The 12,776-nt window shown below is 45.8% G+C and overlaps 1 protein-coding gene across 1 annotated transcript; it reads right to left on the bottom strand.

The window, feature by feature from the left end:
- Positions 1-212: 212 nt before the first annotated feature.
- On the bottom strand, positions 213-11,290 carry si:dkey-29d8.3 (uncharacterized protein LOC556220 homolog). The gene is made up of 7 exons (XM_056293545.1): positions 11,142-11,290; positions 10,496-10,640; positions 9,318-9,413; positions 8,252-8,396; positions 1,462-1,607; positions 805-941; positions 213-376 (listed from the first exon to the last, which is right to left on the bottom strand). The coding sequence occupies exons 1-7, from the start codon at positions 11,275-11,277 to the stop codon at positions 252-254; spliced, it is 930 nt and encodes a 309-aa protein (XP_056149520.1). The 5' UTR covers positions 11,278-11,290; the 3' UTR covers positions 213-251.
- Positions 11,291-12,776: the final 1,486 nt, after the last annotated feature.

Below are 12,776 nucleotides of genomic sequence, written 5' to 3'. Positions count from 1 at the left end.
CCAGTCTAGCCAAAAATACCAATTAAGACAAATTTTACATAGTAACTGATTCTGTATGTAATGCATTAGATTAGTGATATCTGTATTGTTGTTATAAGTCCTTTCTTCATGATGAGAGGCCATAAGAACAGAAGACAAATGGGAAGGAAAAGACAAGACAGGAGAAGAAAAGGGTATTAATTAAAAAAGTGGAAAAAAGAGGACATGGAAAATAAAAATGGATAAAAGAGAAAAAAACAGAGCTGTTGTCCTTATAATCCAGGATCTTGCACTTGCTGCCATGAACCTTGTTTGTAGAGAGGCTGTTTCCTGTTTCTGCAGATGACAATGATGACCCGGGCCACCAGGAGGATGCATGAAATCACCAGCAGTACCACTGATAGAAAACACCACATAGGATACAAAAAAAAATGGTTAAAGACCAGAACTATCAGGAAAAGGTAGTGGTGCTCAGCACTGTGCAATGGAGGGCCATGTGTATGCAGGTTTCAATTCCAACTCAACTACACCATCTGATTTCACTGAGGAAAACATCTTCAAGCAGACAGGTTCAGATTAATTAGTGAAATCATCTAATGTAGTATTTGTTTGGAATGAAAACCTGCATACTTGTGGCCCAACAATGCACATGGATGAGTGCCACCACCTCATGCTAAGGTAAGCTTCCAAGTTAAATAAAAAGAAAGGAAAATATAATTTTTAGAAAGAGAAAGAGGGGGCAATTTCTGATTTTTTGCTTGTTCATCAAACCTCATGGCTTTGGCTGTAAATAAATCACATAGGTTGTTGGCTTGTTAAACATACCCATAAAGACACAGTTAGGGCTGGGGTCAGCTGGGTCGCAGTGTTTTGTGATATTTCCAACCAGAGCTAGAATCACCACAGGGTAGACCATCATAATGCTACGCACCCAACGGTCTAACACGAACTCCAGGATTGACCTTCAGACATAGCCAGAGGGGGGGGGGCACACAACACATTGTTTCTAGTATAAGTCTTGCCTCTGTCAAATGCAGCAAATGCAGTGAGGGACTACTGACTGTTGTAAAAATCATGAATGAAATGGTTAGATTATTGAATTACAAAAGAGATAAGAGTGATAGAGCCTACTGCAAAGATTAATGGTTAACATAACTATAGACTGGACTAGCAAAGTTCTCCACAACAAACATGCACCTTTTAGCACTGAGAAAAACAGAATGTGGCCATCTGAACCACACTATAAGATTTAGTCTTAGTTCTTTGAGATAGTACTGACACTCAAACACTGGGATCAGTCTTTTAGTTCAGTCTTTGAAAGTAAAACTGCTATTTATAGGTTAATAAAAGCAAATTCAATCATTTCATTCAAGAAATATGAACTATTCTCAGAGAAAGAAAAAACAAGACACACAATAGTGAAGTAAATCTAACCCTGGCATCAGCACTATCCAGAAAACGTTTCTGTGGAAAAAAACTCACCATCCCAACAGTTCCACCAACAGGATGCAAAGAGAGACGGTTCCTGCGGTGCCCTTGGCCACACCCCACAGGTTGAGGACCAGGGAGAAGTTGATCAGAGTGGCAATGGATGTCCATGTGGTGTAGAGAGCCAAACCGTTCTGGACCTATATGTATTATCATCAATAAAGGTGCGTAAATATTGCTCAGGAGCTGGAGTGTCCAAAACTCAAAACGTACAATCAAGGCATATACATCGGACCACAAACATAATCAAGGACTCATCTCACCCAGGCAACTACATTTTCACTCTGCTGCCCTCTGGGAGGCGCTGTAGGTCTTTCAAGACCCATACTTCCAGACTTTTGAACAGTTTCTACCCAAGTGCCATTAAAGAACTGAACTCTGTTAACCAACTCTTAAGGTTGCAATAATATCCTGGAACTGTGCAATAACACCTGTACATTTTGGCATGTGCAATAAAATATGCTGACTTGGATTAGTGCAATACACACACTATTTATCTACTGTAATAGACATTACACTTGTTTTTACACTTATGCATACATTACTTATATATGTTGATTGTGTTGCAAATGTGTGTCTATTTGTATTTTGTCTATTTGTGTGTGTATATATATATTTTTTTAAACTTGTTTGTACCACTGGGGAGTTGCACTTAATTTCGTTGTACAACTGTGCAATGACAAATAAAGGCATTAATTGATTCATTGCTTCCAAGCCCTAAACACCTGTCTCAGGAGCCAAGACTTGCAAAATGAATGTCATCTTTAAAACCCTTCCTGAAAACATTCTAACAAGCTTTAACTTAATCTGTTTTTATTGATTCTTTTTCATTTCATTCAGAAACCATGTTTTTAATCAAGGTGTTGTGGCAGGAATGAGGAAAAACACAGGAGACCAAGGCGAGTTTGGTGTTTATTCCTCAACTCCAAAAACCAACTGCAGCAGGAACAACCCTGCACCGGCGAGCCCGGGAACGTAAACCACGCCCCCAGCTCACAGTCCTGCTGGATGAGAGGCATAGCCCCTAGTGTCCGCCACACAGCCCCCCCCCCCCGAACACCCAGAAGGGACTCCTGGAAAGAAACTTAGTGTCTCACTGGAGGCTTAAGCAGCCTACCATAACGGCTGCGCCGCCCCTCAGCCGAAACAGTAGGTGAAACACAGTCCAAAGCCGGCTGAGAAGCAGAACGCTGAACCCGTGAAGACACTGCCGGGGTCCTGGAAGGAGGACGACCCCGACGGGGAACCTGGGCCGGAAACACAACTTCGCCTGCCACCCTGTGCGCCGGTTTAAGCCTATCAAGCGTGACACGCTCCCTACGCCCACCCATATCTAGCACAAAACCTTTAGGACCCGTCTCAAGAACCCGAAATGGGCCATCGTATGGGGGTTGGAGGGGCGAGCGGTGAGCATCATGCCGCACAAAAACAAAACGAGCCGACATGAGATCCGCAGGCACGAACGACCGCGGAAAACAGTGGTGAACGGGGCCTGGAACCCGAGTGCTGTCGGACAAAAAAGGATAAACGGCCGGGCGGGGTCGAGGAGCGGAACTCCCAGGCAAAAATTCCCCAGGGACGCGGAGCGGCTGACCGAGCACCAGCTCAGCGGGTGACGCGTCGAGGTCCTCCTTAGGAGCCGAACGCAACCCGAGCATAACCCAAGGTATACGCTCCACCCAGTTACCATCCGAGAGCGCAGCGCTGCCTTGAGCGACCGGTGAAAACGTTCACACAACCCGTTAGCCTGAGGGTGATACGCGGTAGTGCGGTGTACCTGCACACCCAAGGATCGCGCAAGTGCCGACCAGAGCTCTGACACGAACTGGGGGCCCCTGTCTGAGGTGATATCTGACGGAGTGCCGAAACGGGCGACCCAGGAGGAAAGAAAAGCGCGTGCAACATCCGAGGATGTTGTGGAGGATAGAGGGACAGCCTCTGGCCACCTGGTGGTCCGATCCACCATTGTGAGCAGGTGCGTAAAACCCTGTGAAGAAGGTAGAGGGCCCACCAGGTCCACATGCACGTGGTCGAAACGTCTGGCCGGGATCGGAAACGGTTCGAGGGGCGATTTAGTGTGCTGGTGGACCTTAGCGCGCTGGCACGCTACACATGCAGCTGCCCACCCCTTGACGTCCTTGCCGAGGCCAGGCCAGACGAACTTGGAACCGACCAACTTCACCGACGCCCGAACTCCAGGGTGCGAGAGGGAGTGAATCGAATCGAAAACTCGACGGCGCCAGGCCACTGGAACAACGGGGCGGGGACAGCCGGTGGAGACATCGCAGAGGAGGGCAGGACTGCCTTCCTGCATCACAGCGTCCTCTAGCTTGAGACCGGTACGCGTTGACCTAAGGGCAAGGACGTCCGGGTCGCTGGGCTGGTCGGCAGTCATAGCGGAGAAATCCACACCGAGGTGCACAGGACACACAAGCACACGCGACAGACAATCAGCAACAGGGTTGGACTTCCCGGCCACATGCTGAATGTCCGTTGTGAACTCGGAGATCGCCGCTAGGTGGCGCTGTTGACGAGCAGACCACGGCTCAGTCACCTTGGACATGGCAAAAGTCAGTGGCTTATGATCCACATAAGCCGTGAATGTGCAACCCTCCAGCAGGAAGCGGAAATGCCGGGTTGCAAGGTGCAGTGCCAGCAACTCCCGGTCAAAAACGCTGTACTTGCGCTCGCTATCCCGCAGTTTGCGGCTAAAAAATGCGAGTGGCTGCCACGCATTCGCCACACGCTGTTCAACCACAGCCCCCACGGCTATGTCAGACGCATCGGTTGTTAAAGCTATGGACGCCGTGGGTGTGGGATGGGCGAGGAGGGCAGCGTTAGCCAGGGCGTACTTAGCTCCGTCAAAGGCCTGGACCTGTTCGGGAGTCCAGTCGACAGGGTCGTTAGCCTTCTTAAGCCGCAGGGCTTCGTAAAGTGGCTGAAGGAGGTGGGCAGCGCGAGGGAGGAAACGGTTATAAAAATTCACCATGCCCAAGAATTCCTGCAATGCCTTAACAGAGACCAGGCGGGGAAATTCCGCCACCGCTTGCACCTTAGAAGGCAACGGGACCGCGCCTTGCGGCGAAATGCGGTGACCCAAGAAGTCAATCACCGGCAGTCCAAACTGACACTTGGCCGGGTTGACTATCAGGCCGTGTTCGTCCAGACGACGGAAAACCTGTTTCAGGTGCGCCAGGTGCTCTTCAGCTGACGGACTGGCCACTAATATGTTGTCGAGATAAACGAACACGAAAGCAAGGTCACGCAACACCGAGTCCATCAGCCTCTGAAAGGTTTGCGCTGCCCCCTTCAAGCCAAAAGGCATGCGCATGAACTCAAAAAGCCCAAACGGGGTGATCACCGCGGTCTTGGGCACGTCCTCTGCGCGCACGGGAACCTGATGATAGCCGCGCACCAGGTCCACCTTAGAGAAAATAGTGGTACCTGCCAGGCGTATGGAAAAGTCCTGTATGTGTGGGATGGGATAGCGGTCATTGGCGGTGACGTTGTTCAGGCGGCGAAAATCGCCGCAAGGCCGCCACGACCCATCCACCCTGGGCACCATGTGAAGCGACGAGGCCCACGGGCTGTTGGAACGCCTCACTATACCCAGACACTCCATGATGGCGAACTCCTCCTTAGCTATAGCCAATTTTACCGCGTCGAGGCGCCGCGCGCGCGCGCAAAAACTGGCGGTCCCAGAGTGGGAATGAAATGTTCTACCCCGTGTTTAGTAACCGCGGTGGAAAAGGCAGGTGTAGTCACCGATGTTAAATCCGCCAGCAAACGCTGAAAAACATCCCCTAATGCTAAAAAGTTAGCGTGTGTTAACGGCCCGGCTCCCCCTGTCTCGCACGGAACAGTGGCGAAAGACACAGCATCAATTAAACGGCGGTTTGCAACATCAACCAGCAGACCATTAGCACACAGAAAATCAGCGCCGATAATAGGAACAGTAATGGCGGCCACTACAAAGTCCCACTCAAAATGGCGCCCGTGGAAGCAAACAGTCACCAACCTTGTGCCAAACGTCGCAATGGACGAACCGTTAGCTGCACTTAACTGTAGGCCGCCGCCTTCGGCCGACCTGTCTGTCTTAGCAGGAGGGAGTAGGCTCTTTTGCGAGCCTGAAACCACCAGAAACCGTCTTCCTGACATCGTGTCCTTAATGAAGAGCAGCTCACTACGTCCGCCAGCGCCCACAGCTGCTACTGAGCGCTGGCCCTGGAGTTTCCCGCCGCCTCAAACGTGCACGGAGGGACGCAGCGCCTCACCTTGCCGCCGAACCGCTGGTGGAAGAAACAGAGGCCTCTCCCGCGCCGTCTCCGGGCAGTCACTTCAGCCACCACTGCCGGGTCCGCGTCCTCCGACGTCGGCTGCAGAGGCTCCGATTCCACACTCTGCACAGAGAACCGTCTGGTAGCCAGCAGGACCCGATCGGCCTCCTCAGCCAAACATCGGCAGTCACCAGCGGCCAGACACGGGGAGTTAGCCAAAGCCGCGCGCACAGAAAACGGGAGCTGGCGCAGGAAAACGTGCGGGAAAAGGAACCCACCTTCGTCTGAGCCTAGCAGCGACAGCATATTGTCCATGAGATCCACAGCCGTCCCGTCGCCCAAACCGGATAGGGAAAGGATCCTATCTGCCCTCTCTGCGGCAGATAGACTGTACCTCCGGAGCAGAAGATGTTTGAGGGCGACGTATTTATCGTGTTGCGGAGGGGCGCGCAACAGCTGCATGGCCCGGCGTGTGGACTGCTGGTCCAGCGCAGCGACGACCAAATAGTATCTGGAGTCGTCCGCGGAGATTCCACGTAGGTGGAACAGCGCCTCGACAAGCTGGAACCACGAGGCCGGGTCGCTCTGCCAGAACTCTGGGAGTTTCCCAGCCGCGGCGAGAACGGCCGGCTGTGAGAGTTGGGGGGCGTGGCCGAAGTGGATTCACACTCCTCTTCTGCTCCAAACATGTTCAATTCGGGGTCACCAATGTGGCAGGAATGAGGAAAAACACAGGAGACCAAAGCGAGTTTGATGTTTATTCCTCAACTCCAAAAACCAACTGCAGCAGGAACAACCCTGCACCGGCGAGCCCGGGAACGTAAACCACGCCCCCAGCTCACAGTCCTGCTGGGTGAGAGGCATAGCCCCTAGTGTCCGCCACAGTGTGACTTTTTCAGCTATTTAAAGAGATACTTTGATGCTGTTTCTCAGCACATTTTTAAAGAGATACTTGCATCAAAATCTGACTTTTCCAGTTGTTAATCGATGTAAGGAGTGTGGATGTGATCGATGAGACAAGTGGTAGCCCTAAAATCACATTTATGACCAGTCGAGCGATATCGGCGGCCGAGTAACTGATTTCCAGTCGGTGAAAATGTAATAACTTGCCGTGTCGAATTATCATTAGCATATAGGGCGTGTCCGTAGCGGGACATTATAAAAGCGGAGACGCACCCCCCCCCCCCCGCTTCCTTGCTAGTTCGAGTTGAAGTTGGTTTTGCTGAGACTTTACTATCGATCTTGCTAGCTGTATTGCTATCTATCTATCTATCTATCTATCTATCTATCTATCTATCTATCTATATCTATCTAGCTATCTACCTGCTGCCAGTGGCTCGAAGGAATATGGCTTTATTGGCTGAGCAACATATTCGTGAGGCGACTAGTCAACTTCCACTGAGAAAGAGGAATCATCTTCCACTTCCACATCCTCAACCTCAAAGCTGCGGTCGGTGGTCTCGTCGCTCGCCATTCTTTTTTTTTGGTAAAGTGACGACGGAGCAGGAAGGGGGCTGTCACCAGTGAATTTCTCGTTTTTCTACGGCAAGCGGTTTAGCTCCAGTGTTTAGCCCACCCGGCCACACCCACACGACCACCCTGAATTTCAGTAGCCAATAGCTATATGAAATCATAAAATCACACCTACATTTCAGTTGTAATTCAAACCACCCGTGTTAAAAATATGCTCAGAAACAGCACAAAAGTATCTCTTTAATCTTGGTGTATGTTATTCATTATTGTTTTAGAGCTTGTCAAGTATTTTGTAATCTTTAATTTCTGCAGATGTCACTTTTTGGGAGACCACACATCATAGAAGCTACAAAGACAAAAAGAAAAGTACAGGCACAGATAAATTAGTTTCATATCCTTAAAAGACCCAGAATAGATATATTACAAATAATGGATTCCCTCTTTCAGCCACCAGTTAAAGTGACTGGTGATGCATGTAATGACAATCTTAAAACAGACAATATCCTATGACTCAGGACAACTTAATCAATGTATGTGACCATGAACATTTCGTTCCCAGAAAATACTGACCAGTAATGTCAGACAGATGGACAGAATTGAAAAATGTTTGTAGATCCAGCAAACATGTCTAAACCTTCAAATCTAAATATACTTTATACTATAGAGCTCATATCACTCCTGAGCTAAGTGCTTCCTTAACCTCCCTCCCCAAAAAAAAAAACTGTCGCATGTGCCGTCATCATTTCAATCTGTATGAACTTCTTTTGTATGGATGGAAGTACTTTGGAAAACTTTTTACATATTAAGAAGTCAATGTGGTCAGGTATGACTCTTGCTTAGTTGATCAAGGCTTTAGCCTCATCAATGGGGCATATTAAATTTTGCCTCATGTTTTATTATAAGAAAATTCAAATCATAATCGTCATTTTGAAGTACGCACCCATACACATATACATCCCCACTACTTTCCTAAGGAAGCATATGACTTGTGTGTATTCACTCACACACACACACGCAATCACACCTGGTCCTACCAGTATTCTGAGAAGGGCAAGGTCTTTGGGATGATGCATCTGTAGCCACAGACCATAGTAATCTGTGGTGTAGCAACAGAAGAATAAAGCACTGTAGTTAGAGACTGCCACCAGTGCCAATACAGCCAGGGCTGCCATCATAAGCCTACAAGAAAGAGACAGAGAAAAGGAAAGATATTAAGTGTTTGAGAACCATGCTCTTGAGTTTAGGGCCTCATGGGAACCATTTCGTAAATTCTTAACAGCCAAACTAAACTGTGTAAGAATTAAGGAATTTGGAGCCCCAGATTCCCAAACAAGGAACTTAGTCATTTTTACTCTGCACATTCTAATGAGCCAATACATTTATGTGCATACTGCCACTGTCCCTCGAATTTCAACACCCAAGTTTTTTAACAGTTGATTAAAAGGTTTGATTGATGGTCATGCAATTTTGGCATGGCCATTACTGTGCAATGACCATGCAATTTTGGCATGAACAGTTGTTGTATCGTTCTCGCTCGAGTGAGAGACACCATAGGGTGATCAGTCCTTGGAATCTGTCACACAGTCAAACTAACAAATTATGCTTAGTATGATTTGCTTAATTAACACTTGGGGGAATGGCATTATATGAGCATTTCAACAACAAAAAAGAAAAAGAAAATATAAGTGGTCAAGGTGCACTGACTGACCGATTTTATAGCAAAGAATGGTTGTAAACCTCAGGCTACCCAAAAATATATGGGCAAATACATTCTTCAGACTTTCTGTCCAAAAAGCAGCACTGAAGGGTTGGTCTTATTTTTAGTCAGTTTATCCCTGAATCGGAGAAGTCAGTCCCTTAAAAGTAACATACTCAAACTCTACATTCCACTGCACTGGCTGGCTGACCCTGTACACTCAAAGATTACTTACTAAAAGAAAATATACCCACATGAGGAATCCATGAAATATATTAAAGAATTTTTTTTTATCAGGCTTTCATGAATCAATCATATTAATATTTGTTTGTTAAGACTGTACTTTAACTTAGATATGATGATAAAAGTATTAGTGGTTATAGATGCTGTGTGTGTACACCTACTCTCTGTCCCACAGCAGAAGCCATGTCATGTTCAACAACATGTTGGCTATCCAGCTGGCATAGAAGCCATAGGGCAACAGACACAGAGACCAGGATCTAGACAGACAAAGAGAGCGATAGAAAGATAAATATCATCTCGATCTGTACGTTAGCCAACCAGCTGCAGTAGGTGGGATAGGGTAGGAGTCCTAGAAAGGCATAGAGAGACATAGCTATATTTAATCATTATCATCTAGTTTCTATTAGTTACTGACATAAACATACAGTGCACACCTGGAATACAAAACATACCTCTGAAAATAAGGAGAAACATTTGGATTAGACTATAATAAGTAGCAAATAAGCCGAGATCTTATTTTAATGTTAGATTCTGGAAATCTACCAGCCAAGCTGAAGCCAGAAACAACACAAACTGAACCAATTTATCAGCTACTGGATTTATAACTATTTTCCAGCTCTACATGAAATGAGGGCTGCTATACTCTTATTCTGACTTACATTTATATTAACATTTAAATGTATTGCGATTTCAATCTATTTCCAATAGCCATATAGAACACATGGCTATATAACATAGCCGTGTCATTAATCATTATCACTTAATTTTTACTAGTTACTAACATAAACATGCAGTACACAGCTGAAATACAAAAGCATACCTCGAAAAGTGAGAAATATTTTGATTAGACTACAATAAGTAACAGACAAGCAGAGATTGTATTTTTACACTTTAAAACATAGCAGTGACTCAGTATATAGCCCACCTGTGTAGTCTATATTCTTTTCATGAGTAGATTGAAAGAACAAGAGACCGATTTCCTTTTATTTAACAAGCAACAATATAGAGAATAGAAATAAACCTTTAACAATAAGACTAGAAATGTTCTACAGTGTAGTTTGCTTGACTGTTAGTGTCCACCACTTTGACTGATTGGTAGATCATGATTATCTGGTTGGGCACCCTTAATCCAACTGTAAAAAAAAAGTTCTCACGTGGAGGAGGTAGGACCTAACAGCTCATTTCACTTGTCCATCACGTCAAAGATTGAAGGAAGGGGGTAAAAAGAACTGACCTTATGAATAAATACAGAAACGTAAGTCGACATCAGAAAACCAGCATGTGTCCAGCTATCAGCTGATGAATAGCAAGTCTACATTTTATTGGCATGGTATCTTACCCTCTGAACACATAGGTAATGATGTATAGGACTATCAGGGTAAGCCAAGTATAGATGATGCCCCAGATAGAGAAGGTCCAACCAGCCGGGGTAATGTCTGTCTCATAGCGGCCTGACACATTACCAGTAGTGGAGTGGAATGGGGCTAAATAAATGAACAGAGAAACAAATAAGAGATGAGTAATACACAAGAGAACCTTGCTGTTTTTGGTATCTATTTCAAATGTTTTTAATGGATTTGTGAATTGTTTGAACAAAAACTTAGGTTAAACTACAAAGTTAACTTACTCAAGCGCTTCACTCACTATTAACAAAACATGAGAAGATGTTTGTATTCGGGCTTTGTCCAGTTTGACTATGGGAAGTGTTGCCTGTCTTTTCGTGTCTTTCAGAACTTTGAATCAGTATCCAACTGGGGGACTTCTCTTTACTTTCGTTTCTGTTGCTACCCTTTTGTGTGTGTGTGTGTGTGTGTGTGTGTGTGTGTGTGTGTGTGTGTGTGTGTGTGTGTGTGCCATAGTGTATAAAAATGGATGTGAACAAAGCAGTTTGAGAATAAGCTAAAAAAAAAGTATTTTAAGTGTGACAGAAAAACAGGCTACTGTAGCCTCGATAAATTACGGATCATGTAAATGTTATAACTCACCGGTGCCCGTTCCCGCCAGCGCATTAACAACTAACACAGCGACATAAAACACCGCCGAAAGGACAATGACAATGACGTGAGACCATTTCTTATCCATGTTTAGACGACTGTTATTAGCTTCGCTGAGTTTCGGCATCTCACGGGTTGAGAAGCAGTTATACAACAGAGAGCGTGGGCTTCCTTTTCTTCTTCTACTTCTATTTTCTACTGTGACTTTAACGTGCAGATGTTGCACTATCGCCAACTGCTGGAGCTTCTTCGTTGCGCGTAATATCGACCGTATTGACGGTGATTCAAAGTGCTGTCTGTATAAGGCATAAAAAACGCATTAAATAAGAAATGCGGAATAAGATGAACAACAAGAAGTTAAAAGAGATATACAGGTAGAGAAGTAAAATAGCACAAAATGAACAAAGGTCAAGGTGCAATTTAAGTAGGCAAACATTTTAGTCAGGCAGTGGAGAACATGTTTGTTGCATTGTTTGAAAAGTGGTTAGAGCTGGGGCAAGTCTTAGATCTTCTGAAAGTTTATTCCAGCCTTGTGTAGCATAATAACTAAACACTGCTTCGCCGTGGTTTGATTTAACTCTGGGAATTGTTCGCAACAGATATTTAGAGAGCTCCTATCGTAGCCGGATCTACCATATGGGCAACCTGGGCACGTGCCCAGGCGCCCCTGAGCGCAAAAGGGCCCTCCGCGATGGGAGGAAAAAAAAACGTTTTTATACACTTATTTTATTTTATTTTTTTTATGTCGGGCTCCACAGAAATATGACACAAAGCTCGACCCGTTCTCTTGATCTTGATAATTATCGAGTAGGAATTAAATCAAAGTTGTTTACGTGAAAATTAACTCTCATGATTGATAGTTTTATTGGCGAGATGGCTGGGTAGGCGGTGACTGGCGAGCAAGCGGCAATGCACTGTATAGATTGGCTAATGGGCAAGGTGGGTGGGCACAGAGAGCATGTGGCTCACGTTGTGCAGATTCATGTTTTTCTTGAGTCGAGTCAAGGTTAAAAACAGTTGAGTTATTTTTTACCCTTCCCCACCATCAGTTAGGTTGTATCAGTGACAAGTGCGTGGGAAAACTTACCAAGCAACAGAAAATGGACGGCGTTACCTAAAAGCCAGAAACAAAAGAAAGGAAACGGAAGTGAAACAAGTAGCCGCAATAGAAAATGTCCCACTAATAAGTGTATAAGTTGGCTAAAATAACCATAAATGACTCAACGCAGAAGAGCCATTTAACATGCTTTATTTGTGCTCTGCTAGGCACTTCTGTAAATCAGTTTATGGTAACTTCTCTGGGGCCACTGTCGAAATAATGTAAACTAACCTACAACACATCACTACATCCCCCTTCCTTCAAAACATTGTTTTCAGATGTAAACAAAAATCCATAGCGCCCCCCCCCAACGTCCTGGGCTCCCCAAAGTCCTTATAACACAAAGACATGGCCTGTAAAACATATCTACAAGTCAAGCCACTCAGGAAGCCTGACAGTCTGCTTAGCAAGGCTGGAGGCTCCAACTCAGGCCCCTGCAAAGCCACAAAGCCATGTTAGAAAAGGCATAACTAGCCCAATTGGACACATCCCTATTCTAGAGGGACCATTCAAACACATCACAATGG

The sequence above is a fragment of the Lampris incognitus genome, chromosome 14, assembly GCF_029633865.1.
Source record: "Lampris incognitus isolate fLamInc1 chromosome 14, fLamInc1.hap2, whole genome shotgun sequence".
NCBI classification, from domain to species: domain Eukaryota; kingdom Metazoa; phylum Chordata; class Actinopteri; order Lampriformes; family Lampridae; genus Lampris; species Lampris incognitus.
This window is presented reverse-complemented; position numbering and strand designations above follow the sequence as displayed.

Bases quoted from the DNA above. Each gene is read 5' to 3' on its own strand.
- si:dkey-29d8.3 (XM_056293545.1), bottom strand. From the start codon at position 11,277: ATGCCGAAACTCAGCGAAGCTAATAACAGTCGTCTAAACATGGATAAG. The intron at 1,608-8,251 runs GTAGGACCAGGT...TAATACATATAG, and splicing joins TTGCCCTTCTCAGAATACTG to GTCCAGAACGGTTTGGCTCT. The intron at 377-804 runs GTATGTTTAACA...GTTTTCTATCAG, and splicing joins CCCTAACTGTGTCTTTATGG to TGGTACTGCTGGTGATTTCA.